The sequence below is a fragment of the Penicillium cosmopolitanum genome, assembly GCF_028827165.1.
Source record: "Penicillium cosmopolitanum strain IBT 29677 chromosome Unknown utg000004l:1.0-4361866.0:1.0-4365735.0, whole genome shotgun sequence".
NCBI classification, from domain to species: Eukaryota; Fungi; Ascomycota; class Eurotiomycetes; order Eurotiales; family Aspergillaceae; genus Penicillium; species Penicillium cosmopolitanum.
In genome coordinates this window covers 358,210-384,919 of record NW_026622674.1, presented here as the reverse complement: position 1 = coordinate 384,919, position 26,710 = coordinate 358,210, and the positions used below count along the sequence as shown (strand labels likewise).

At 50.4% G+C, this 26,710-nt stretch overlaps 10 protein-coding genes across 10 annotated transcripts; 7 read left to right on the top strand and 3 right to left on the bottom strand.

Moving 5' to 3' along the window:
* Nucleotides 1-632: 632 nt before the first annotated feature.
* On the top strand, nucleotides 633-4,880 carry N7509_001576 (uncharacterized protein; the record flags this gene model as incomplete). The annotated part of the gene is made up of 3 exons (XM_056626213.1): nucleotides 633-1,727; nucleotides 2,251-3,754; nucleotides 3,808-4,880. 3 exons carry the CDS (start codon nucleotides 633-635, stop codon nucleotides 4,878-4,880), a joined length of 3,672 nt encoding a protein of 1,223 aa, XP_056492008.1.
* A 566-nt stretch (nucleotides 4,881-5,446) lies between these two features.
* Nucleotides 5,447-6,625, bottom strand: N7509_001575 (Mrp/NBP35 family ATP-binding protein; the record flags this gene model as incomplete). The annotated part of the gene is made up of 4 exons (XM_056626212.1): nucleotides 5,447-6,108; nucleotides 6,182-6,301; nucleotides 6,375-6,510; nucleotides 6,572-6,625. The coding sequence occupies 4 exons, from the start codon at nucleotides 6,623-6,625 to the stop codon at nucleotides 5,447-5,449; spliced, it is 972 nt and encodes a 323-aa protein (XP_056492007.1).
* A 291-nt stretch (nucleotides 6,626-6,916) lies between these two features.
* N7509_001574 (AATF family protein) lies at nucleotides 6,917-8,593 on the top strand (the record flags this gene model as incomplete). The annotated part of the gene is made up of 3 exons (XM_056626211.1): nucleotides 6,917-6,977; nucleotides 7,044-7,146; nucleotides 7,204-8,593. 3 exons carry the CDS (start codon nucleotides 6,917-6,919, stop codon nucleotides 8,591-8,593), a joined length of 1,554 nt encoding a protein of 517 aa, XP_056492006.1.
* Nucleotides 8,594-9,357: 764 nt separating this feature from the next.
* On the top strand, nucleotides 9,358-10,343 carry N7509_001573 (uncharacterized protein; the record flags this gene model as incomplete). The annotated part of the gene is made up of 2 exons (XM_056626210.1): nucleotides 9,358-9,800; nucleotides 9,857-10,343. The coding sequence occupies 2 exons, from the start codon at nucleotides 9,358-9,360 to the stop codon at nucleotides 10,341-10,343; spliced, it is 930 nt and encodes a 309-aa protein (XP_056492005.1).
* Nucleotides 10,344-10,392: 49 nt separating this feature from the next.
* On the bottom strand, nucleotides 10,393-12,504 carry N7509_001572 (uncharacterized protein; the record flags this gene model as incomplete). Its single annotated transcript, XM_056626209.1, has 8 exons — nucleotides 10,393-10,532; nucleotides 10,594-10,693; nucleotides 10,755-10,861; nucleotides 10,918-11,328; nucleotides 11,383-11,644; nucleotides 11,708-12,258; nucleotides 12,397-12,410; nucleotides 12,464-12,504. The coding sequence occupies 8 exons, from the start codon at nucleotides 12,502-12,504 to the stop codon at nucleotides 10,393-10,395; spliced, it is 1,626 nt and encodes a 541-aa protein (XP_056492004.1).
* Nucleotides 12,505-12,953: 449 nt separating this feature from the next.
* On the top strand, nucleotides 12,954-14,089 carry N7509_001571 (putative NAD binding Rossmann fold oxidoreductase; the record flags this gene model as incomplete). Its single annotated transcript, XM_056626208.1, has 2 exons — nucleotides 12,954-13,280; nucleotides 13,349-14,089. The coding sequence occupies 2 exons, from the start codon at nucleotides 12,954-12,956 to the stop codon at nucleotides 14,087-14,089; spliced, it is 1,068 nt and encodes a 355-aa protein (XP_056492003.1).
* Nucleotides 14,090-14,887: 798 nt separating this feature from the next.
* On the top strand, nucleotides 14,888-17,058 carry N7509_001570 (putative glutaminase; the record flags this gene model as incomplete). The annotated part of the gene is made up of 2 exons (XM_056626207.1): nucleotides 14,888-16,140; nucleotides 16,194-17,058. 2 exons carry the CDS (start codon nucleotides 14,888-14,890, stop codon nucleotides 17,056-17,058), a joined length of 2,118 nt encoding a protein of 705 aa, XP_056492002.1.
* A 755-nt stretch (nucleotides 17,059-17,813) lies between these two features.
* N7509_001569 (uncharacterized protein) lies at nucleotides 17,814-19,436 on the top strand (the record flags this gene model as incomplete). Its single annotated transcript, XM_056626206.1, has 5 exons — nucleotides 17,814-18,103; nucleotides 18,163-18,273; nucleotides 18,345-18,630; nucleotides 18,693-18,782; nucleotides 18,852-19,436. Coding segments are annotated over 5 exons (1,362 nt in total), but the record flags the coding sequence as incomplete, so codon positions are not given.
* A 529-nt stretch (nucleotides 19,437-19,965) lies between these two features.
* Nucleotides 19,966-22,401, top strand: N7509_001568 (uncharacterized protein; the record flags this gene model as incomplete). The annotated part of the gene is made up of 5 exons (XM_056626205.1): nucleotides 19,966-19,974; nucleotides 20,121-20,274; nucleotides 20,343-20,454; nucleotides 20,611-20,677; nucleotides 20,722-22,401. The coding sequence occupies 5 exons, from the start codon at nucleotides 19,966-19,968 to the stop codon at nucleotides 22,399-22,401; spliced, it is 2,022 nt and encodes a 673-aa protein (XP_056492000.1).
* Nucleotides 22,402-23,911: 1,510 nt separating this feature from the next.
* On the bottom strand, nucleotides 23,912-25,779 carry yap1 (putative bZIP transcription factor AP-1/Yap1; the record flags this gene model as incomplete). Its single annotated transcript, XM_056626204.1, has 3 exons — nucleotides 23,912-25,276; nucleotides 25,334-25,752; nucleotides 25,776-25,779. The coding sequence occupies 3 exons, from the start codon at nucleotides 25,777-25,779 to the stop codon at nucleotides 23,912-23,914; spliced, it is 1,788 nt and encodes a 595-aa protein (XP_056491999.1).
* Between the last annotated feature and the right edge of the window lie 931 nt (nucleotides 25,780-26,710).

The following is a 26,710-nucleotide window of genomic DNA, read 5'->3' as shown; positions in this document are numbered from 1 at the left end:
AACTGTCAGTTTCATAAATTTCCCGAGAGCTCGGGGTTGAGTTGGAGATAGGGTTTTGGCATAGCCACACTTTGGCCTGGCCTTCCCCACACCCGGGAACTGTGCCTAAACAAGCAATTGCATTCACCATTCACAATCGAGCAAAATGTCATAAAAATTTACAGTGTAGATCGGCGGAGAAATATGGTTGTGAAGGGTCCCTTTAATGTTTCCCACGGCCGCGTGGCCAACGGAAGATCGTCCCATTTCAAAACCCCTGGCGGTCTCGGCATTCGTGGAGGCGCAGCAGGGAACCTTGGAACCCGTATAACGGCTGACCTGGGGAGATTAGCAAGCCCCCATACTTGATTCGGTATCTCGTGGCTTGCCCTTTCAAGAAGCTGGAAGGCTTTGTTGACTTCGTCCCAAAAAACCTTGGCTGCGCTTTCTCATGTCTAACAATGGTCAATGCTTTCACGGTCTGGCGATGCGCTGGGATTCGCCCAGAATAGATCGACAGCACCAGTGAAATGCGAAAATGAGAGCCCTTGTGAGCCTGCGTCATGGCCGTATGACTATGTATAAATGAGCCTTACCCCCCCTCGAAAAACGGGGAAGCTTCAAAACCCGTCACCACTGGTACTCTTTGCACAATGATGCTTCTCCTTTGTTGGCTCTGCCTCTTTGGGGCACACTTTGTAGCAGCCCAATTTCAAAGCATCATCCCAGGAGGAAATGACCTGACATTTACAATCCACGTTCCTGAAACTACAGCAAATTCGGGGAAGGGGCCGATATTCTTTCAGATGAATTCTACCAGCCCGGTAAAATGGTTCGCACTCGGACAAGGAACTGGAATGAGCGGAGCCAACATATTCGTTGTGTATACAGCTGGGAGCAGCAGCGACAACGTGACAGTCTCGCCCCGTCTCGGAAAGGGCCATATTGAGCCAGAACATAATTCGGATGCAGATGTGTCCGTGCTGGGTGGTAGTGGATTCTTCAACCAGGAAAGAATCACGGCCAATATTCGATGCGATAGTTGTATAAGTTGGGATGGGGGCAGTTTGGACTTGACCAGCAGCTCGAGTCCTTGGATCTGGGCTGTCAAATATGGGGACCCATTGAGTACGGATAGTGTATCGGCAGAGTTGACCGAGCACGACGACAAGGGAACCGCCACTGTCAACCTGAAAAAAGCGACAGGTGCTTTGTCAACAAGTTCGGACTCGAGCGCCAACCCATTTGCTGTTTTGTCGAGCGCAACGGTCACATCGGCAGAAACCGAGGATTCCGTTGATGGGAAAAGTTTAAAGAAGCGACAATTAGCACATGCGATTGTGATGATCTTGGTCTTTGTCATCTTCTTGCCGTTCGGGGCGATGGCACTCTATGTTTTCCCATCAACCATCATGACGCACGCGGTTTTGCAGCTCGTCAATCTGGTGCTTGCAATTGCAGGAATGGCACTTGGAATCACAATGGCTCAAGATCTGGATTTGATGCATAATCACCATCCCATCATTGGGATGATCGTGGTTGCTGGTCTGGTCGTTTTCCAACCCGCGATGGGACTTTTGCAACACCGACATTTCCGCAAAAGTGTCGGGGATGGAAGTTCTGGGAAGGGGATATTTGCATATCTGCACCGATGGTTTGGCCGCGCAATGATCGTACTGGGGATCATCAACATGGGATTCGGGTTCCAATTAACCGGGTTTCAGGATCCATATTCGCCGCGAGGGGCGGTGATAGCATGCAGTGTTGTGGCTGGGATAGTGGCAGTGGTGTATATAGTGATCTTGTTCCTGGCCTCTCAGCGAAGACGGTGAGTGAGGAATGAGCATAGATAGTATGTACATAGTGTGTACAGAACATACATAAATGAAATGAAGATGTTGATGATATTCAACTTGAAGATATGCTCGTATTGTGTACATAAACGAACCCGATCGGCGGTGAGTGGAAACTGCCCCTGCCAGCCCCACAATGTTTGCTCTGTTTGTCTCAGCTATGACGTCGGGTGCCTTCTCCACTTTCCACTTCCACTTTGCTTCTTCGCTTCGTCCTACTTTCTCCCCTTTTACAACTTTCCCTCTTTTAACTCGCGTGGCCAATTTGTTTTGAATGGACAATGCCATTGCACACCGTTTCTCTGGGCATGGCTTTGACGCCAACTGCCATCCAAACTTTTATCGCTCATGTAGGTCCCAAACCCACTCCCCAAACAAACATGGTCACTAGAAGCTTACTGATGGATTCTTGGGACAGTATTTACATCGCAAGTCTCTCCATGACAAGCCCTCCGTTCATATCACCTACGATGAAGGAATCCAGATCACCCGACAGTTTCTATACTATGCCTCCAAGCACCCTGTCGAAGATATCCAAGCGTTCACAAGCCAATGGGTCCCGAGTCCGCATTGGGTGAGAACCGAGACCGTTATTATCCCAGATGACGAGCTTTCGACTGCCGGAAAAGCGATCTCCAAGCAGCTCGGCCCGAAGGGTATCAAGCGGGTCGGCGGCGAGGAATGGTGGCAATGGCGTGGTCCATCAGAGGACCTCAAGGGGGAGTGGATCGAGATGCGCAATCATTACAATGAGAACAAGAAGTCCAATGCGCGAAGCAATCGCATCATGCTCTACATCCATGGCGGTGCATACTTCTTCGGCAGTGTGGACACCCATCGGTACATGATGCAGCGTCATGCGCGTAAGCTCAACGGTCGCGTGTTCGCTCCGGAGTACCGTCTTGCTCCCCAGTTCCCCTTCCCATGTGCATTGCAAGATTGCCTGGCATCATATTTGTGGCTGCTGAAACATTACGACTCGAAGGAAATTATTATTGCGGGCGACTCGGCGGGTGGAGGCATGGCGTTGTCGTTGATGGTCATTATGCGCGATCAGGGGATCCCCTTGCCCGCTGGGGCGATCCTCATTTCCCCATGGGTGGACCTCACCCACTCCATGCCCAGCATCGTCGCAGATAACCCTGGTGACTATATTCCTCCCTATGGTTTTCGACACAAGCCATCAACGGCTTGGCCGCCGCCGAATGCCGATGAAATCTTGAAAATCAAGCAACTCTCCCACCAACCTACCCTCACCGCAAAAGACGTGGATAAAACAGTCCCAGCCCCTAATAGCAATGCAGAGGAGACAGCTGTTCATGGATATACACTACATGAGAAGAAAGCGATTGCTCCAGGACATGCATATCCCGGAATGCAGCAAAGCACAGACCCCAACACCGTGCACGCCGAGCCTGATAATATCCACATTGAACTGGAAGGCAAGACGGTCGAACTCAAGGATCAAATCCAGATGTATACCACCAACCAACTCATTTCGCATCCATTGGTCTCCCCAATCCTTCAACCATCCTTAGGTGGCCTTCCCCCACTTCAGATCCTCAGTGGCGGAGGTGAAATGCTTCGAGACGAGCAGTTTTACATTGCACACAAGGCCGCCAATCCTACTGCCTACCCGCCGAGCGACGTTTACCTTGACGAATTCGACCCTGACCGTGAGATTCTGAACAAATATGAACCCACCTACGTGCAGTTCCAAGTTTGGGAAAACCTGTGCCATGTCGCGCCGACATTTAGCTTTACTCGGCCTGCCAAGTATATGTTCCGAGTCATCTCACAGTTCGGTTCTTGGGCACTCGCCCGGGCCCAGAATGCCGAGGTGGAAATCGTCGATGAGAGTCAGATTTCCCCAGTGTCTTCCAGTGGGTCGGATGGCAGCTCAAGTTCCCGTCCTCGTGATGGTGCGAAGATTCCTAGAGGACGGATACGGGGATCTCTTATGTCGGAAGAGCAGGGGATCCTTTGCCCGCCTTCTCGCACCATATGTTGCGTGAACGAGTTGACAAACGCGGGCGTACTTATCCATTGGATCCGCCATCGTCCTATCCTATTCTAGATACTCCTCCCGATAAAGTTGGCGCAATTAACCCGCAACTTATCTCAAAGTGGCTAGCTAAGAAGCATGAATGGGACATGAAATTCTCCAAGGAGAAGCTTCGGGTTCAGGGCCGACGCATAAAAGAGATGGCACATGGTTTGCAAGATTTCAACGGCGAATGTCCTCCACCGAGCTCCTTGGCTGCTCGACGGGCCGCCCCTGGCGTACTGCCCAAACGTCACGCCAAGAAGAACTACGGATTGATGTTATGGAGTGGCTGGGGCAGCAAGCACGATGAGCGGACTCTCGAAAAAGAGAAACAGGCCCAGCAATCTGGTCGTCGCTCAACCCGTACAAGTGTGGATGCCGGTCAAGCAGGCTCATATTCGAGCACGCCCGCGAAGAATAAAGATGCTCACGCCAACAAAGCTTCACAGGCTACCGCTGCTGGTGCTGGTGTTGTCACTTGGGATACTGCCAGTCAGCAGAAGCAACCCAATGGAGATTTCACACCCGGGCGCATTTCTAGTGACCCAGAAGCTGCTTCTCGGCCAATTTCGCAGAAAAGTGGTGGCCCGATCCTCATTCTACCTGAGGTTGACAACCACAAGCTGCAAGACGACAGCGCAAGCACAAGAGCTCTTTTCCATGCCGCGATGACTTCAAACGCTTCACTGCCTTACCTGAACGGTCGGCCATCTTCAGTAGCCGGTCGCAGCGAATTTCTGTCCGACGATGCTAGTACCATTGGTGGCGAGAAGGATGTCGGCATCCCCAATGGTGTCACCCCCGATGCAGCTAGCACCAGGGCAGTAAGAAATGTCAGGGGCATTAGCAACGTTGTCATTCCCAACGAAGACGGACGTTTCTCGACCGAGACATCATCACTGCGCCCTGGGCTCTCTATTGACGAGGCCCGAAATTCAACTTCCCATCGTCCGGAGATGCCTGATCGTGAAGTCTTCAAGACTGCCGATGAACAACTTTGATTCTGCATAAGGCGCTGCTACAACCATTTACATCCCATGCGTTTTCCTTTCTTGTCACTTCAATCACTTTCCACTTTACTTTTGATGGTTCCCGATTCCATCAATCTCTTTCGTTTCCAACCAAGCCATTTTAAGAATCTGGCCAACTCTGCCTTACCATATCTCCCATATATCATGCTTCTGATCTTTTCAGAATGACACCGATCTACCATCTACTCTTCTTGAATTGTTTTGACACTTTTTCCCCTTTTTTATTTGTTCAATATACCCATTTTCCTTCTGGTGAGGTTTCGGGTACGGTCATGGGAGACTGGAGAAGTTCCCGGACGCGAATACGATCTATGGCCGACCCCTTGACTTTATGATTTGAGTTGCTCGGATTTATGTAGCAACCTTGATACTTTTAAGTTCGCAAACAATAAATCTACCTTTGAAATCATCTTCATGCATATTATCGTACAGATCTCACCTCGCTCTAGCCCTTCAACCGACAACCGTAATACCACTGGCATATGTGCAAGAATCCAAATTGCGATTGGTCCAGTCATAGAAGGCAAGGAAAAAGGTTAACGCCACTCCAGGCCAATTTTACGGGCAACTTGTTCAGCAACACCAAGGAAAGCCTCGCGACGGGCACTTCGCTCCGCACTCTCCTCAGCAACAACAGTCGGCATTCCACGATCCGCATCCTCGCAAACTCGCGCATCGAGCGGGATATCACCCAGGAAATCCACACCTAGCCGCTTACATTCTGCGACAACACCGCGATCTTCACAGGAGTGATTGCTACCATCGCCATCGCCGTGCGAGAAAATCTTCGTCTGATGCCCACAATTCGGGCAAGCGAAATATGCCATATTCCGAACCATTCCCAAGACTGGGACATCCATGCGCTGGAACATACCAAAGCCACGGACTGCGTCGCGGAGCGCGATATCTTGGGGCGTTGTCACTATTACCGAGCCGTCGATTATCACTTCTTGGTTGATTGTTAATTGGACGTCGCCGGTTCCGGGTGGGAGGTCTAGAACGAGGACGTCTAATGGGCCCCAGGATACGGAGTGGAGTAATTGGTGCATGGCTTTTGTGACCATTAGTCCGCGCCAGGAAATTGGCGTTGTGTCCATTGGTACTTCGCCGGTTTGGGTGTCTGTTTGGGTTTGGGGGAGGAGGTAGCCCATTGACATTGACTTTAGGCCGTAGTTTGTTAGGGGAATGAGGCAGTTATCTGTTGTAATTTTGTGTGTAAATGAATGGTTCGGGATCGTTGAAGAGTTGTTGAGTTATGGATGGGAGCTTACTTTCGTCGAGTCGAGGTTCTCCGGAGAGATTGAGGAGGGTTGGGACGGATGGGCCGAAGATATCAGTATCTAGGAGACCTGTTCTAATTCCCCGCCGAGCGAAGGAGAGAGCCAGATTGACTGGTCGAAGTATAAATCAGCATTATGCACTATGCACTATGCAAGAGGATGCAAGCCTCAATAGCAGACCTACCTGCAACTGTTGACTTGCCCACGCCGCCCTTGGCCGATGACACGGCAATGACTTTCTCCACATCTCGAATTTTGCGTTTCTGAGGGAGTCCGCGGCGGCTCTTGAGGCTTGGAGGGGTGCCTGAACGTGGGAGACCCTAGGAATTGTTAATAAAGGTCGCTAATATAACCGAGGCGCAATGGTGGTTGAATACTGACGAGGGGATTGTCATGCTGAAGGACTCGAAAGGTCGAGAACATGCGACTACGCATTGGTGCGCAGCTAGTTGGTATAGACCACATTGTTTGGTAAATAGCACCGCGGGGGTAGAAGAGAAGAAGTTAAGACTGCAGGTGATGCTCGCACATATAAAAACGGCAGAATGCAGGCCTGATGTTCACCGCCCATAGCACGAGAGCACTCACCGCCTGAGAAGCGGAGACACTAGTCCCAGAATAGGCAGTTGTTCCGGATAACCGGAAAAACAAAAAAAAAGTGAAGGTCGGCGCAGCTTCCAATCTTCTTGTGTTAACCAAGTCCAGAAGGCCTATCATTCACTCACCATGGCACCTGGAAAGTCGCTAGCTGATCAGCTCGCTGATCTGGAAGATCCAACTCCCAAGGGTATGTCGAAATTTCCACCCAACTCCTCGAGGTTACCAAATGCTGATCTGATTTGATTGTATTCAGACTTTGATCCCGAGGACATTGAGCGCGATGGCAATTCTTCCGATGAAGAGGGTGGCAAGCCCGCAGAATCGAATGCTGGGAGAGAGCATTACCAGGCCGTAGGGTAAGACTTTGTCTCCACCTGTCACGGCTCGCGATGGTCTGCTAATACAAGAAACAGCAAAGGGAAGCTTCGCAAGCAAGAACCCGTTTCTCTCGGCAAACAATACGACGGCTCTCGTGTCAGCAGAGATGCGCTGGATGCCGACAGTGAGGATGATCCTTTCGCGGCCCGAAGCGACGACGATGAAGACTCAGATGAATTGGAGAGCGACAACGAGGGCGCTGCCTTGTCCGACGAAGAAGAATCAGGATCTGATCTAGAGGGATCCGCAGGAAGCGATGACCTGTCAGATGATGCCGAAGATGCCGAAGACAGTGAAGATGAGATCACATCTGATGACGAAGAATCATCTGCCCCGCGCAAACCAAGCGTCAGCAAGAAGCAGTCCGGCAACAAGGAAGCATCGGCTGATGATCGGGAGGAATTGCGGAGGCTTATGGCTACGGACCAGAAGACCATTGCAGCCACCATTTCACAGGCTTCCAAGGCTGATGCGGCCAAGGGAAAGGCTGTCAAGGAGCAGCGTGCTACCTTTGATGCGTTGCTGAACACTCGGATTAAGCTGCAAAAGGGTCTGACCGCCATCAACGACATTTCCGGGATTTCTGGCGAGGAGGAAGATGCGCAGGAAGAGGATGGCGACGCTTCAAATTCCGAGGCGATAAAGTCGGCGGAATCTGCAGCACTTGCACTTTGGTCTACTTTGGAGGAGCTTCGCACTGCCCTCGCCTCAGCCCAGTCCAAGGACGAGACGAAAAAGCGCAAGCGTTCTTCTGTTACACCATCAACCACATCTGCCTCGCTTTGGGAGCGCATGGCCGATCTGGAATCCGAATCCCTCTCACACCGCCGCTCAGTTCTCGACAAGTGGTCCTCCAAGGTCAGGGGAGCCCCGAGCTCTCTTCCCAATGCCCGTGGAAAGCTTCTAGGCTCTGCTTCGGGCCAGCAGACTATCACCGCTGTTCTTGATGCCCACGTCGCAACCGAAGTCGGCGACCGATCTTCCAAGCGCGCTCGCCACGGAACGGAAAACACCGAACCAATCTACGACGACACTATTTTCTATCAATCTCTTCTCCGTGAGCTTGTCGAGCAACGCATGTCCTCCTCCGAGGCCATGTCCGGCGGTCTCGACTCCCTCACCCAGCTTCCCTCTCGCCTTCCGATTCACCCCGTGACTGGTATGCGCAACGACAAGGTTAAGCGTGACATTGATACCCGTGCCTCTAAGGGCCGTAAGATGAAGTACAACGTGCATGAGAAGTTACAGAACTTTATGGCTCCCGAGGACCGTGGCGGATGGACGATTCGGGCCCGTGATGAATTCTTTGCCTCACTGCTAGGCAGAACTGCCAGTGGGTTGCTGGGCGAAGGGGATGATAGCGGCAGTGATGCTGAGAGTGATGAAGACCACGAAGAGGGTGGTCTGCAGTTGTTCCGGAGCTGACCTGGTTGAAGCTTACATATACCGGTATTCATTTGTATCATATTGTTCTGACTACCGGATTGGCGATCGAAGCATATATCAAAATTATTGAACGGCATTTAGAACATTCATTTCTATTTGATTGTGTACTAGCATTAAATCATTAGACTGCTGTAATATTCCAAGGCTCTTAGTATATTCCTATAAATGTTCCTATTGGATGCTGCATACCCCGCACTTTTTGTTATCTTTGGGAGGGGTGAACAGGATTCACACTCATCATAACCATAACGGATACGTCCCTACTACCATGCCACAGAGGAAACGACCCTACGTGCCGAAAATTAAAGGTATGAACCCCTATCTAGGACCTCCAATACTGAATGAATTTCTTATTGTTAATTGGCAGGCTGTTACGAGTGTTCTCAGCGCCGAATCCATTGTGATCGCACACATCCCAACTGCAAGAAATGTGACGCAAAGGGTATCTCTTGTAGTGGTTTCGGTTCGTCGTGGAAATTTCGCAATAGTTTCAAGTTCTCTCCGGGAACGAAGTGTTCGAAGAAATCCAGTTGTTCTGGGAAAGGGAAAGTCCAGGTTCTGGCTCCAACGTTCTGCTCGACAAGGGGGAAAAGTCCGATCAACAATGAGAAAGACATTCAAGACTCAAAATCTGAGCCCTTATTCAGGAAAAAGTCTATAGTTTCTCCAAACTTTGGCTCAGTGAGCCCTGGGAAGCTGTTCTTGCTGGACTATTGTAGGTTCTTGAATGACCCGAAGCTAAGATGCCCATCGCTAAGCCATTGATCTATCTAGTTTCTCAAAATATTGCTCCCGAGATGGTGATTGTTGACGATCACAATAATGGGTGGCGACATATGATTCTTCCAATAGCCCATCGCGATGAACTGGTTATGAACGCGGTCCTTGCAGCATCTGCATTCCATCTATCCAGCAGAAGAGGCTGCGGACCCCAGGATGCTGCTAAACTTTATACAATGGCCATCCGAGAGCTCCAAAAGAAAAGGTCTATCGACAAATATGATCTGGAAACACAGCATGTCATCATTCTAACAATACTTGTTCTTCTCGTGGCTTTGATGGTGAACGGGTCCTCGGATTTTCCCATCGTGTTTCACGTGTTGCAATTTGCTTTGCAAGCTATTGGCGGCGACTCAAAGCTTGCAGAGGGAGATTTGGCCCAGTTCCTTCTACGGCAAATTCACAAGTAAGTCGTGCGAACTGACTGGTTAATCTGGGAATTTCTAAAGCTAACATCACCAGGATAAGAGTTTACGGAGCGCCGTTCATAAGTCAGGACGTGGGCACAAGCACCCTTATATTTGAAGGCCAACAGAGTTTTGATTGCCTCGAGTACTATCGTCATCTCTATCCCACATATTTCGACTCTTTTGACCGAATCGCGAGCCTGAGGCAACAAGCATATGACATTTACCTCTATCGAGCATCCCTAGGAGATGATGGAGCACCATCGACGCACCTAGTAGAAGATTTCAAATCGACTCTCGAGCAGATCCCCAAGGGATCGCTAGGCGAGCATTCTCTTATCTGGGCGTGTTTTATTGCTGCGTCCGAGAGTCACTCGCTTGAGCACCAGTTGTTCTTTGATACCTTTTTGAAAAGACAATTCAGTCGCAGTGGGTTTGTCAATATTTTGAGAGCTTTGGATCTGCTTCAGGAAATTCGGAAGAAGCGAAAACGTGAGAACTGGACGAAATTGTTGCCTGAACCGCAGGTATTCATTATGTGATGACTGAGGATCAGTCGTGTATAATATCAACTCCCGACCAGGGAGGTCTTCAATGTTCATTTTCATCGCGCCATTGCTGCCGCAGCGACATAATTAATAAATCCATGTTCCATCCTGTCCTTTCATGCATGTCTCGTAATAGGGATTCTGCTGCCTTTTGATCTCCACGACTCCTTAGAGCCCAGCCCCCTTAATTGGTCAACAAAGATCCCATCAAACCGGGAAGATCATTCATTGCGAGCAAACTTACATGCTACCAGACTGTGACGTGCGGTGAACAGCGTGTTTTCAGCTTTAGAATTAGATTTTGCAAGGCCCAAAACATGAAGTAAATGATGTTGAATATTTTTCTTTTGAGCGGAGAAGATTTTAGCAACGACCGATGAAGTGATAAAAAAATCCAGGACTCACCTCAATTAATCGGGATTGTCGAAGTGTCTCATATGTAGAAGATGCGTTGGAACTTTGAGAAAGTGCCAGAACAATCTTGGTCATATGATAGTATTGCAAGCCAACAACTGCACCATTATCAGTACTAGATAATGTAACAGAGAATAGACAAGAGGGGTTTCACCATGCACAGGCAACAACATCCAAATAGCCGGGAATCGATTTTCTATTTCCGATCCGCGTGGAACTACCCGGATTGGCTCAAAGGTATGTGGCTTGTTCGCATACCATTCTTGAACCTCCTCGTCAATGGATTTTGAACTCGAATTCTTTGCAAAGACATCCTGCAGAGCCTTTGCCAGTAGGAAGACCATCCTACTAGACCACGCAAAGTCATCATCTCTGTCAAAAACATCGGACTCCAGGAAGTTTTGTAAGTCAGTTCGCAGTGGTTGCTGAGTCGTTAGGGCCACATAAATATCCTGACGCAGGCATAACCAAGCCGCAGCCTCGCCCAGGCCACCGGATGACCCAAATATTGAGACGGTATTGAGAATGCGAGTGGTGCCAGTTAGATGGAATTGATTATCCTCCCCTGGAGAAGAATTAGTTGCTGGTTCATTGACGGGTGGCCATTAGAACTGTTTACCGTCCATTTCCTCGTGTTGTCGCAAGATTGCCACCGAGGCCAGAATATCCTCAGTAATATGTTGTTCTGGGTCGGACATTGCAGGGATCAGTAGCTTTACGCAGTCGTTATGGTATTGCAGTGCTTCCGTTGCATCTTCCGTATTTTTTCGATTTAAATGCCGCGAAGAGAAAGCCAAGACCGCAAGGCGAAGAACTGAATCTTTGAGTGCCCTTGCAGGCACTTCTGTTTCAAAATGACGCTTTGGATCGGTGATATCGGCCTATAGTTATTGTCTGTCAGCTTCAATGTTCTTTTGACACAAAAGTTCTATTGGCGAACGCACCCAAAGAGCCATGTTCTCAACAAAATTCCGGATCAAAATGGCTTCTCGTTCGGTGAATGTATGAAGGGTGGTATAGCTGGATCTAGTTCGAGATGAGGATGACGAGATAATTGATAGACTTGCAGGAGAGGGGTTTTCTGCCGCGGTATTGGGCACTGAGGGCGATCGAAGGTTGACGACATGCTGAAGACCAATTTGAGGTTCTTTAGGTGTATCAATGACTGTCTCATGATGCGGGTTTCCGTGAGAATAATCATCTTTTTCGTGAGCCCATTGAGACTCGGGGTCCTCTGAGATTTCTACGTATAGGCTTGTGATCTCAGATGTTTCATCATGAAAGCGAACTGTCGGAGAGTGAGCATTGCAATTGTTTATGTTTCGACTGATATTCCATGAATACAAAGTACCTTTTCCATTAATTCGGGGCCAACTCGGTTCCTCTGGAAAGGCAATACTTGGCAATGCCAGCCCCTCGCGAAACCGGACCGATGATCGGTTGCACCCGACGCCGACACGTTGACAGTGCCGACAGATCTCTGCATGCACATCGCCTGGAGTGAACAATCAGCATATGCATAAAAAGCCAATGATTCGCCCAAAAGACGTACACTTCAAATGACGAACTAGAAAACGCAGCCACGTTTAGGTTAATGGGATTCGCCTTCATCTCTTCCCTCGCTTAAACTTACCACGGCATCGTTGACTGGGCAATAGGTAATTAGTAGATGATCGTCCACAGGAAAATGTGGCACTTACCAGCCTGCCACTAGACGACTCCTCCGTGGCCGCGAGTCCATTTGGCTATGGAGTACTCCGTACGGAGTGACTTCTGGGGTTGAATATGCGGAGAGAATTTCCCTGGGGTGTTGAGGCAAATCTCTCCGCAGTGCGGGGAACAATCCCCACAATCAGCAACTGATCAATCACAGGGAATACACCTGACAAGAAGTGGATCACGGGCGTGTGTGGTGGGCAAATTTACTCGTTCGGGAGGATAAGGTAAGTCTTTCCACTTGACATCTAAGTGTGGTGCTGTGGTGGTGCATGAGAATATGCAGATGGAGTGCGGATGGAGTCAATGGGAAGACTTTCCTGCAATGTCGGCACAGTAGAAGACTTGTGCCTTGGATAGGCCTACTTGAGCTCCATCACGAATTATTTAAACCCGCAGTAGGACCCCGGATTCGATCATTCTCTCACCCAGCATAGCAACATCTTCCAGCTACTCTCACATTCACCACACACAATGGGTGTTCAAAAACTACAAGTTGGCATGGCTGGCCTTGGTCGTGTGGGAAAGTTGCATGCCATCAACTTCCTCCAAAAGACCCCTCGCGCTGAACTTGTCGCAGCCTTCACCCCCGATCAGAACGAGATTGCCTGGGGCCGAGTCAACCTTGAGCCTCATGGAGTGACTCTGTACACCGACTACGATGAGATGCTAAAACACCCCGGTCTTCAGGCAGTTGCTATCGGAACTGCCACTTCAGTCCACGCTGAAGAAGCCATCAAGGCAATCGAGAAGGACCTGCACGTTCTGTGCGAAAAGCCCCTCTCTGTTGATGTAGAAGTGGTTCGTCACGCACCCTCCTCGCCTTATCTCACTTCTTGCTTGATTTTGTACTGATTATAGTCTTTTAGTGCCGTTCCGTCGTTGAAGCCGCCAAGAAGAAGCCTCACCTGAAGGTGATGTGTGGCTTCTCACGACGCTTCGACGAGTCCTACCGTGATGCCTTCGCGAAGACCGAGCAGGGCCTCATCGGTCGTCCCTCGATTATCCGCAGTCAAACCGCCGACAAGTTTGACCCCTCTGGATTCTATGTGGAGTATGCCGCCTGGTCTGGGGGTGTCTTCGTCGACATGTCTGTCCACGACATCGATCTGACTCTCTGGTTCTTCGGCGACGATTCCATTCCCAAGAGCATCTCCGCCCACGGTATCACGGCCGTCCAGCCCGAGCTGAAAAAGCACAAGGACTACGATAATGCAGTCGGTATTGTCGAGTTCCAGAATGGCAAGATCGCCTACTACTACTGCACCCGCATGATGGCCCACGGACAAGAGGACACCACAGAGATCATTGGCACAGAGGGCAAACTCACCGTCAACGGCAATCCTCAGAAGAACTTCGTCAACTACTATCACTCCGGCGGCATTACTCGAGAGGTCCCGCCCAACTTTATCGGCCGCTTTGGACCTGCATTCACAAATGAGGCTAACGAGTTCACCGCTGCCTGCCTCGACAACACACCCCTTCCAATGAAGTTGACTAATGCTGTCAAGGCTGTTGAGATTGGATCCTATCTTCAGGAGGCCCTGCGGAGTGGCAAGCAGATTCACTTCGACGAGATCGGTCGCCGCATCGAAGAGTCTAAGCTATAAAAGAGAATTTCCTATGAAGTTATGAGGACAAAATTACCAGTACAATCAAAGTTTACTCAAGTTCCTGTTCAGAATTAATTCTATTTTGATTATACTCCGAGTGGTATGTTTGGATGTAACATGGATACATTAGGCTAGTTATATGGCAGGTACGATATAACTAGTTAATTGGATGGCACTGGCAGGTATGGCAGGCACGACCATCTCGTCAGTTTAAGCAGAGCACAATTCACTATGAACATGAACCATGGTACTGGTACTATAGAACTATGCTACGATATATAGCCATGTAGTTATTAGTTATGCACTAGGAGGATAATTAACAAACTGACTCAAACGAAGAGACTCTTCAAATCAAGAGATATACATACACGAGACTTAGGACAAAATGCCTACGCGCCCCAGTCTTACGCCGAGCCCCGCCATGGCGCCGCAGGAACCACCTATTCGCTATCTGGTTGGCCCCTGAGGACCCATCAGAGGATCAACCCCCCCCCCCCCGGGCCCCTCGCTGTTTGAAGGCTAGAATAGCCGCCCAGACCATTTCGATCGGCAAGAATGGGCTTCTCCTCTCGATGACGACAATGTAGGCTGATCAGCGGACCCCGGAGCCAACAATGTCAACAGGGGGCCATAGGCCCGCCATTTCGCTTTCTAACCCGAGCTGAATTCTCGTTTCATCTTTGACATCCCCATCATCTCTCCTTCCTGCCATACCTTCCATAGCAGCAGTTTTGCTTTCATTGTTCTATCGATCCATGCGCCCGGTGCGCCAGGTCGACCCTTCTACCACACATCATGAGATTCGATTTCCAAGGGCCACTGGGACTGGGCTCCCTCTGCGCCTCCGTTTTGTCCATTTTCAGCAATGGCCACCAAGGTCACCAGCAGGGAAGCATCACACATCACCCTGTGCTCCCTCCATCGTATCCGCTGGCGGTGCGCAACCCTTATCTATCAGCATGGATGCCAAGTGATCGCGTGCAACAACTTCCCTACTCCGAACCACAATTCTGGGCGGGCCAGGAGCTCGGCTGGTCCGTGATTGTGCGTGTCGATGGCCAGGCGTATAGCGTAATGGGTGTTCCGGACCTTGACGAAGACGAAATATTGCCTGCCACCGTGCGTCGTGCCGAGTTCACCTCGACTCACTCCACTTTTGACCTCACGGCCGGCTCCGTGAGATTGACCCTCGACTTTTTCTCGCCTGTGACCCCCGCAAACTACTTGCGACAGTCCCTTCCTTTCAGTTACCTGACGGTCAAAGTCTCCGGGTCTTATTTCGGTAACGATATCCAAGTCTATTCAGATATCGATGGAAGATGGACTGGGCGCGAGGATCGCTCCGTCCTCAACTACGAAGAACATGACGACGGTCTCCTTATTCATTCGCTCTCCGTGGAAGATGCAGCGAAGTATGCCGAGGCTAACGATATGGCACTCTGGGGTAAAGCTATTCTCGCTTCGCGCCCATCTGAATATAGCAGCCTCTCTTCCCTTACCGGAGATCCCAAATCGGTGCGAGCTCAATTCGCACAGGAGGGCGATCTCTCTGGGAAAGAATTTGATTGGTCCTACGGAAGTGTCGCCGCCTTGGCTCATGATTTAGGAACTGTCTACGGTCAAGCATCTGTCAATTTTGCTGTAGGCTACGAACGAGAGGCAGCCATTAACTATCTCGGAGAAGAATACACCGGGTATTACCGCGCAGAGTACCCTACTACGCATAAAGCTCTCTCATTCTTCCTGAATGATTACGGAGACGCACTCAGAGAGTCGTTGGAACTGGATCAAGAATTGACAGCTTTTGCTACTGCGGCAGCTGGTCCCAAATATGCGGATATTGTTGCTCTATCTACCCGCCAAGCATATGGTGGAACAGATTTGACTATTCCAAATGACTCCCTCGACACCGACGATGTATTGGCATTCATCAAGGAGCTTTCCAGCGACGGGAATGTCAACACCATTGATGTGATTATGCCAGCATTCCCTATCTATTGGGTCCTGGACCCTGATTGGATTCGCTTGATGTTGGAACCTGTGATGCGGTACCTAGATGCCGGCCGTGGCATCTTCCGTATACCATTCATGACCTCGGCAGTCACTACCCAAATGCCATTGGCCATGACGACCAGAAGGCCGAGCCGATGCCGATAGAGGAATCCGGCAATCTGCTGATTCTTGCTCTTGCTTATTCCCGCGCTACAGGAGATTCTGAGTGGACAGGTCAGTATATGGACATCTTCCAGAAATACGCCGACTACTTGGTCGACAACAGTATCGACATCGCAAACCAACTTTCCTCCAATGATGCCGCCGGTCCCCTCGCCAACGAGACAAACCTAGCCATCAAGGCGGCGGTTGGTATCAAGGCATTTGGTGAGCTCAGTGGTATTGACCGATACTCTCGCATCGGCGAGGAACACGCAAACATTTTCTTTGAGCAGGGTCTGGGCACAGATCCAGAACAAACACATTTCGTACTGCAATATCCTGATTACCCTGAATCATGGAAGACTCCATACAACCTATTCCCGGACGTCCTTCTTGGACTAAACACCTTTTCCAACGACGCCATTCGGGTGAACAGCGAATTTTACTCTCATGTCCGAGGCGAGTACGGGGTTCCTCTAGACAACAGACAGGATTGGGCCAAGTCCGATTGGAATATGTGGCTTGCTGCCACGTTTGAGACGAACACGCGGGACGAGTTCGTCGATGACCTATGGGCATTCATGACAAACGGGAAACACAACTGGCCATTCTCTGATCGATATGTCTCTACGTCCGCCCATGGAAATGAACCAGGGATTCCAATCTTATGTCGCGCACGTCCGACGGTCGGTGGGCATTTTGCGCTTCTGGCTTGGAAGGGTCCGGCGTCGGTTCAGTCTTTGTCCATTAACAAGTCTACCCAAGTGAAGCATAAGGGGGGGCAAGTCCCGCTTCGAATCTCATGGGCCTGAGCTTTGATCGCGCAGCTCAAATCATGTACATAGCTGGTACTCTCTGTAATTACATTCTACATCCTTGTTACTCTATTCTTTTGCCTGGCCCGTAGCAGTATTCTTTTCTGTCAGTTTGGCGAGTTGGTGTCTTCTTCCAACAATGAGGGACCTGGCTCATGCTCTCGGAAATTGACACTAGATCACTCGGTTTGCAAACTAGCAGGAGAAATTATACTTCGAAGGCGGCTTTGAAGTTGCATGAGATCTCATTGAGAAAAGGTGAAAGCAACTGGTGGTCGAGAGGCAAAACCACGATTTCATTGAGCAACTCGAGTCTGGGAACGAATATGAAAGACACGATAGACAGCATCAAGGAGCACAAAGACGTTAACTATCTAGAAATTTCTCAGTCTTCTTTGATTCCTTTCAACACTGGGCAATTCACAGGTCTTTTATCTAATACGCTGCTCGCTATAATTTCTTGGTTTGCTATGTTATTTTGCCAGTTCTCGTGAAATTGACCTGACAATCCAGTTTCACAATATATTCTCAAGTGCAAGTACTAGAGGCTCTGGGGGCTCTTCGGGCTATTTTGCCTCTCCATCCACCGCACCGACATCATTTTCACCTCAGAATAGTATACCCCGGATCGAGGGACCACGATTCACCCACCCATTCCGGCGACCCGTACCGCTCGCAGGAAACGGCGTGTTTCTCCATTACTAAGAAAATCCCGCAACAAGGAGTCTTCTCCATTGCCAAGATCTAGCAGGCGCAATACTTCACTCTCGAGGGGAGACTCGAAAAAGAGAAAGAGAACCAAATCGAGCTCTCGGGACCGATCATACGAAGACGGGTCTCCATCGGACCCAACACCTCGTACAAAACTAAATGTAGAGGATTTGGAGCTTACAAAGTCCTATGTGGACATAGTTGATATTTGTTCCATGGCTGAGTGCCCTGAAAAGCCGCGGAGGTGGAAGCATCGTGGACCGGAGCCATTGACAGATGAACGGAGGCTACCACAAGGATGGACTTCAGAAGAGCCCGACCTTGACATAAAGTGCGTAACTAACTGTTTTTGATATCTTGGTTTCGATAAATGCTGATTTGGTTTCACAGAGACATTGATGCTCAAATCACCCGTTGTCTGGAGAGGTTAGAGGATAATATTATGCCTCATATCTTTCAGAGACGATTAGAAGACTATCGGGAAGCACAGGCCCTTTTCCGGTATGCATAAATTCTCACTCGCTCGACTCTTTCACTTATTTAAATGGCCCAATTGATTGATTCAACGACAGGGAAAAAGCGGTTGGAGAACGAGAGGATCTGAGTTGGAAAGTAATTGAGCGAGTCACCGTCCTCAAGGACCTCGAGGGCTGTCTACAAAAGGAAGATCAATATGAGCAACTGTCTAATGTTCAAGCGATATTGAAGGCATACAGGTCGCGAGCACTAGATTGGACCGGGCTTGTTACATACTGGTCGAAAGGAGTTCAGCTCTGCGAGCCCCGGCTATTTGACTGGGATGAATTTGAAGCAATTAATCAAAAGCACGATGGCTATAAGGACTTTTGGGTTGAAGGGGTACGTTTCCGTTCCATTGATCTATTCTGTTCCGTCTAGCTAATTTGCGTTCCTCATGCTAGAACCAAGTACCTGGTCCTGAAGGCAGGCTAGCGATGCTTACAGTCGAGGAGGGGCGCCGAAGCACCAATCGTCGCTCTGGTCTCAATGTGGTATGTGTTCCTATGTCTTAGTACTCTTCTCCGGGTGAGCCAGTATCTGACTAGTAGTACTATCCCCAGTATCAAACCGCCTTCCGTCTTCCACACTACGACTGGTGGGACGAGCTCGACGTTATTCATGACACTGGCTGCAGTAACCTGCGAATTTTCCAACAGGATATATCAATAATTGCAGGGCCTCATCGCCCGGGTGGAGATATACCGAAAGTGATGACTTTGGGAATGATCACTGCTGTTGTCGCTAATGGTCAAATGGTTCACGAACCGTCTGTGGAGGTTGAAGCAGTGATACTTAGTGGTCGAAGACGCAGAATGGGGCCATGGGTCAGAGTTCAAGCAGTGTTGTCACCCGGACGATATATACCAGGTCAAAACTTCAGGCTCGATGGGAGATGGCTAAGAGCCAGCTACTATACCGCATCTGCGCCGGATAGAACTCACCGACTGTATATTGCCAGCAGGAAACGCGATCTTACGATACCCAAGGTCGGATTTGAGAAAAGAGATGTCCTTATAAGAAACAGTCCATTGGGTTCAGTAACAAGTTCTGTTGGGAGCGCGATCCAGATGTCGTCTCCAGAAGAGGCTATGCAGGGGGCACCGCCGAGGGCGTGGCCGAAGGGGGGGCATCGGGTGCCTGATTAGGGCTGAGGGAGGGAAGAAGTCACCGTTATACTTGTATAAAGTATTACTACTTATTGTACTTAGCTGCATAATATTCGTTGATAGAAGTTTATGCTATTTTGTTATTTGAATATACTATTTACTACTAGTAACTAATCCGAGGTTGGCAACTTGAAGTTGATATGTCCCTTTCTACCAATCTTGTACTGCTAGTAGTGCAACTAGATAGCCATAGGAGGCGCCTGATGTAGTCTCACTAGCTGTATGTCCATATTTGCCAGTAGTCTATATACTGTACTACCATATCTGCAGTGTGTAAACAAAGATATGTGTTGTAAACAACTCCTATACTTCAAGCTGTAATGAAGTAATTTATACTCGCCAGGGGGCTTACCTAATCCGCGCCCGAAGAGAGCAGCCGTGCTTCATGCGTGAATCTTCTTTCTTGCCCTTCAACCTCTCACCCCCCCTCTCATCTTCCCCCTTTGCTTTTTTCCCTTCCTTTTATTCTGTCATTCACGCCATAATCTCTTCTTTCCCTCTCACACTCATGGCTTCCGTAAGTGTCCCCGTGCCCCCAGCGGCGCTCCCCCCCTCGATGGCGGAGTGCACTGCACTCCGCGTCCGACTGGCGAGCATTCCAGGCGCGATTTAGCTCGAAGTGATCCCGTGCTAATCTTCACTTCCCTCTCTCTCTGTCTCTAGCCCCGTCCTCACAACTTTGGTCCCCAAGGATACCCCATCTCCAACGGTGCGACACCATCGGGTCCGGCGCCCGGGGCCACGCCGCTTCTCCCCAACAATGGCAGAGTAATTCAGAATGGACCGACTCGGATCCTGTGCATTGCAGATGTGCGAGGTATGGATGATATGAATGATTGGGCTACAATCTGACCTGGAGTTGAGCTAATTGGGCATGATCGGTAGGAAACTTGAAGTCCCTTAATGAACTCGCGAAGCAGGCTCGCGCAGACCACATCATCCACACGGGTGACTTTGGTTTCTACGACGATACTTCCCTGGAGCGCATTGCAGACAAGTGAGTTGGATCTCGCGACTTTTGCTTTTTGGCTAGACCCCTTTGGTTGCTGCCCGATGGCCTGGCCAGGAAGGAGGATCTACGTTCGCGTCAGCCGGGCACCAAACATTTTTCGGGGAAACAGTCCAGCTAACATTCGGCCTTCGTCGCCCCTAGGACACTTAAGCACGTCGCCCAATATTCTCCCCTCCTGCCTGAAAATGTCAAGAGGACGATCGCACAAGTCCCTCCCCAACAATCCATTAAGCAACGGTTCACCCCGACCAGCTACCCCTCTCCGAGCTTTCTATGCTTCTCGACAAGCGCATCACTCTAGACGTTCCTGTTTACACTGTTTGGGGTGCTTGCGAAGATGTGCGCGTGTTGGAGAAGTTCCGCTCGGGCGAGTACAAGGTTGACAAGTTGCACATCATCGATGAGGCCAACTCGCGACTGTTGGACATTGGCGGTGTGAAGCTGCGCCTCCTGGGTCTGGGTGGTGCAGTGGTGATGCACAAGCTATTCGATAACGGCGAGGGAAAGACAACGATTGCTGGTGGACAGGGTACCATGTGGACCACCCTGTTGCAGATGGGAGAGTTGATCGACACCGCGAACCGAGTTTATGATCCTTCCGAGACCCGCGTTTTCGTCACACACGCCTCTCCGGCCCGTGAGGGTATGCTGAACCAACTCTCGGTCACTCTCAAGGCAGACTTCTCCGTCTCCGCTGGTCTGCACTTCCGCTACGGATCTTCCTACAACGAGTTCTCCGTCAACCCTTCGCTTGACCACTACCGAGGCAAGCTCGCTGCCTCCAAGGCTTCGTTCAATGATGTCTGGGAGACCGTCCGCGGGGAGGTTGAGTCCGCCATTAACTCTAATGAGGCCCAAAAGACACTCCTCGACAATGCTTTGGACGTGGTGCAGAAGATGCCCTCCATCGCCAATGGCGGCAACCCCTTCGGTGGCCCCGTCGCCGCCGGAAATGCTGCCGGCCAAGTGGATGAGAGCGCCTTCAAGAACATGTGGAACTTCAACTTGGCTGACGCTGCCTTCGGATACTTGGTTCTAGAGATTGAGGGAGGACGTATCGCTACGGAAATGCGGGCTCAAGGTTTCAACTTCGCTCACCGTAGCGGCAAGCCCGTCGCTGCTGGTGCTCCCGTCGCCAGCGGCCTGCCTGCTACCACTGCTTCCCCCGCGCCTACCGGTGCTGGTGGCCGCCCTACTGCTTCCACGCCTCAGTTCAACCAACCTCCGGCTCGCGGAGCCCCTGCCCCCGGTCAGGCCAAGGGCCAGCCCGCCCGTGCTTCCCCCATTCCCGTGATTCCCAAGGCTGCCAGCCCCCAGCCTGCTGCAACCTCCACCCAGTCCGCCGGTGAGGAGAAGGCTAACGCTGATACCAACGGCACCGCCCAGCCAGAGAAGACCAGCGAATCCCCCGCTCCTCGCGGCGAAAAGAAGCCTAGCAATGGACTTTTCGTTTCCAACGTCGAAAACGAGCAAGCCATCCGCGACCTGCTCCCAGAGGAGGACCAGGCCAAGCTCATTAAGATTGAGAAGTATGGCAAGTTCAACCACGTTGTCACATTCCCGACTGTGGAGGATGCCAAGGCCGCCTTGGACCGTCAACCTATTGAACACAAGAAGTCTGGCCCTACGGCCAGTGGTCAACCTCGTAAGCCCAACTTCAAGTTCTTCGAGGACCGCAACCGTGGTCAGGGTAACGCCGGTACCTGGCAAGGAAGTGGCCGTGGTGGATCCAACGCCGGCTCGCGTGGGTACCAGTCTGCTAGTGACAGCGAGGGTGCTCGCCGGGGTGGATTCACTGGCCGTGGTCGTGGTGACCGGGGTCGTGGCCGTGGAGGCCGCGGCGGCCGCGGTGGTTTCAAGAGTGGTGGGCCAAACGACTCTCCTGCGTCGACCCCTTCGGGTGACAAGCCCGCCCCCTCTGGTGACGCTTAAATTCTGAGCTAGAGATCATTTCCATTCTCCGCGCGCGCTTTATCCTTCGAGTGATTGACACATCCATCGATCACAACTGTTTTCCTACGCCTCTCACGTTGACACCATGTTCCTTCCTCCCATCTTCTTCTTTTTTTTGCGACTTATTCCAATTCCTTTGTGTCTCTTATTCACTCCGTGAAACCCATTTTCGAATTTCCTCCTCCTCTACCCACACCCCACCCTGCACAACGTTTAGCGAATGGTGTGCTTTACAATGATTCCCGGTCTATTACAATGATTTTCTACTTCGCTCCAAACAACCTATGGGGAGGAGAGAGGGGCAAGATCAAGTCCGGGGGTCACTTTATGAAGCACGTTGAAACTCGACAGAGAACAAGTCTGGCGAGATTCTGGCAGAGCGTACGTGAATCCGACACGCATGCTACTATGAGCGAAAGACAGAGACAGAAAGAGAAAAAGAAAACCCACCAATGCAAGAAAAAAATAATTACCATCCCTGTCGTTGCCCTCTTCCCTTTTTCCCGGTTGTTTCTTTGTACTTTAATTCCTTTTTCCTTCCGGAAGAGACAAACATCGATACCCTTACAGCTTCGGTTCTTGGTTTTGTAACGAGTAGTTGTACCTGTACCTGTACTAGTTGGAGTTTCAATTGCGTCTAGATCAGGTCGGAGTAGTACAGTATGTCTTTTCCCAGTGGTAACTCGCTGTAGCGATGTAGTAAGCTGTATGTTCTTAATTGGTCTGGTCTAGAGACAGATGCAAGTCAAATCGGGAAGCTCTGAGTATTTGTTACCCAGCTGATAAGATCAATACTGTTTGTTACTAGGTTAGTAGTTACAATTACTTACGCAAGAGAAAAGCATTCACAAAATCGTTCGAAGTACTCAGATTTGTTTACATGGGTACAGCACAAAAGAAAGCGTGCAAGTATCAAACTACCTATTCCGATTCCTTTCCAGGCCATTCCTTTCCATTCGCCAACCATATTTTCCTCCGGTGATAAGATAAAATGCGCCAGCATTCTGCTAGATTGCATCGCAGGACAACGAGAACCGGGTCTCCGTTCGCCGGGCTGAAGGAGAGAAATGATGAAGATATCAACATTAGCAACATGAGCAGTCGAAGACAAAAGAGCTAGAAGAAGAAGAAGACGACGAAAAAGAAGTAGAAGAAGAAAGGGAAAAATCTGAAGATCAATAGAACGAATTCAAAGTGCCTCCGAGGCAGTGGGCCAATAGTGCGCCAGTACGGATTCAATTTCGAAGTAGATGATAGTGCGGTGCAGCGCGGTGCGCATGGCCGATGATTCCTCTCATTTTGAGGGATTTCCTGAGTTGTATGTATGACGCCGGATATTTTCAAATGACAATTCGATGATGGGTATGATTGATAACGTGTACAGCTGATTGGACGTGAAGCGGGTTCCGTGAGTCGTGAAGTGAGGTGTCTGGGTGGGATAATAGAGTATGCAAACCGTCTCCATCCCAAACCGGGTCGGGTCGACTGTTTACTTCGCGCGGCCCATGATATCATCGACATCACTCTGGTTCACCACGACACCACCCTCAGAGCAGCGGGCCTTGGTGCGCAGCTCTGAGCAGAGGTTATCAACATCGATCTCGCCATTGCGGAATCGCTCCATCGATTGTAGACGATCCCTGGAAGGAGAGTGCGTTAGTGACTGGTCGATAATCGGATCGTCAAAAGAGTTATGACCGTACCAAATCTTATTGCAAGATAGCATCGAATTCTTGTCCTCGCCTGGGACAACCTCTTCCTCGAGCTTCTGGTCAATTCGAGACACCAGATCCTTCTTCGGCTGTGGCTTCGGCGTCGACTGGGTTGTTGCCTCTGTCAGGTTATGAGATGGACTGCCCAGGTCGGGAAGAGGGAAAGCATCGTTGAAGAAAGAACCAAAGTCCTGGGAGAGCACGGCGTCCTGAGGCTCTCTCCAGTCGCCAAACAGTACAGGGTCGAATTGGCCACCGTTCTGTTGAGACAACCAGTCTAGCCCATAATCATCGGTAGGGGCTGGCTGATCGCTCGAAATGCTGTTGGACTTGGACTTGCCCTTTTGAGCCGCCGGGATGGGGTTGTTGATGTTGCCGCAGGCCATGCCAAGCTGGGCGCAGAAGGATTGTTCGCCATTGATCGATCCATGAACACTGCAAGTATTCGCACCGGACTCATTGGGCTTGTGGTCTGATGGGGAGTTCACGCTGGGCTCAGGAGAGGTGCCATTCGATGAAAGCAGCTGGCTCTGATGCGAGTCAGATGAGGAAGACGGCGAATCCGAGGTCGACGTGTCGTGTGTCGAGGCGTAGGAAGGCTTCAGGTTATTATAAGGGGTTTTGACGGAAGCGGGGGTCCCATTCGACCAAGGACTTGGCTTGGAATTGGGACCGGCCGTGGGGGTGCTCGCTTTCGAATTGCTGGAACTAGCCGGACTATTTCCATTTTGACGACTCAATACACCAGGGGCACGAGGCACGTTATCCCTCGACTTCGCCTTTGATTGATCGTTCTTGTTGCCCTGGCTATTAAACAGATGGGATCCGGGAAGGTCACCAAACTTGGGGAAGTCGAACAAGAATTCGTTGTTCTGGAGGCCGTAGGCTCCCTTGGAGTGAGCGCTGGGAATGGCGCTGATGGCTGAGCGACCAGTGCCACTCGTCATCCACGAGAGACGCTTCCTGTACTCACGCAGCTCCACCTGGAGGCGTTCCACCTGGGCTCGAAGCAGGCCATTCTCCTGGGTAGTCGTGTCCGAGCTCTTCTGTAGCTCGTCCACCTTGGTTTCGAGGTCCTTGAGGTGCTTCTCCTTGCGTTCTCTGAACGCTCTCTGAGCGGCACGGTTCTGAGCCTTACGCTTCTGTGAGATGGGTTAGGGACTGACTGCCTGGTTTGCGAGTGGTCAGGATGGGCATACCGTCGTGGGTTCCGACGTCAACGGCTTGCGACCTGGCTTCTTTGCCTCGCTTTCCCGTCGCTTCTTACCCGTCTCCTCCTCTTCATCCGACTTCCCATCCATCGACTTCCGCTTCTCCCCGAGTTCATACTCGCCATCGGGTAAATCCCCGATCAGGTCTCCTGAGCCAGGAAACTCGAAGTCGACGTCTGGATTGAAGTCGAGGTAGGGACTCTCATTCTCTCCGAAGTCCAAGCCATTAAACTGAGCGTTCTCATATCCACCCGACGGGGGGGCACTCAGGCCACCATTTGAGGATTGATCGGGGCTGAGATCTTGCTTGATCTGCGGGGTATGGTTGGGGTTCTTTTGGGAGGGGTTGTTGGATGATAGAGCCGCGAGAAGGAGATCCTGCTGGCCGGGGACAGATACATCCCAGCCTGATAGAGGTTGTCGTAGTCACTCATGATTGAAGAGATTGAAGGGGGTCGAAAGATCGGTTCTCTGGAATGATCCGAAACGAGGCGGTCGACTGGGCGTTTCGCCCACACACAATGAGACGGGGGCTGCCGATAGGAAGCGTTCTGGTCCCCTCCAGAACGGAATTAACGGAAGAGTGGCAAGTTGAAGGCTATAAGGCCTGTGATGGACAAACGAAGCCGGAGCCTGGAGGGATGATGATTCAACGGGGAGGGGAAAAAAAGAGATGAGATCGTAGCGGGGCCTGAGGCTAAGAAGGCTAAGACTGACTAGACCACAAACGGACTGGGTCTCGTATTTTCCGCCGGGATAGTGAGTGAAACGGGGACCGGGATTAAAGAAGAGAACTGGACATTGAGGGAGTGGAGGAAGAGGTATCAATCCAATGGATGCAATGGGATGCTGGGGGGGGGGGGGGGGCAATTCCCAGTTGGTGCAGGCAGGTGATCGGCAGCCAATCAGAGTGGGGGAGGATCCAGGGTAGCGGGGAATGTTTGGAGTGCTTAGAAATCAGTCTGAAGAGGCTTCGATCCAGTTCTGTGAGTCAGATTACAGTGTGCTAGTACTAGTACTAGTACTAGTAGTATTAGTATAGTCTATGAGTAGTTAGTGAGTACTACTATAATTATAGTTATAGTTAAGCCCAGTGTTTTAAGTATTCAGTATAAGAGTACCTCACCGCCAGTGTGTCTACATTATATATACCTAGGTAGAGAATAGGTCCCCAATAGTATATCTCCGGTACCTCCGAGGGTACTACTACCTTACTAGTAGTAGTATTCAGTATCCTACCATATTCCATACTTACTCCCTATACTACTGGTATCATCTATAGAAAACCAGTACCAGTACTAGTCCTAATTATCTTCAAGTTTATATGTACATATAGTACTACGGAGTGTTACTCTCTTGGACCCA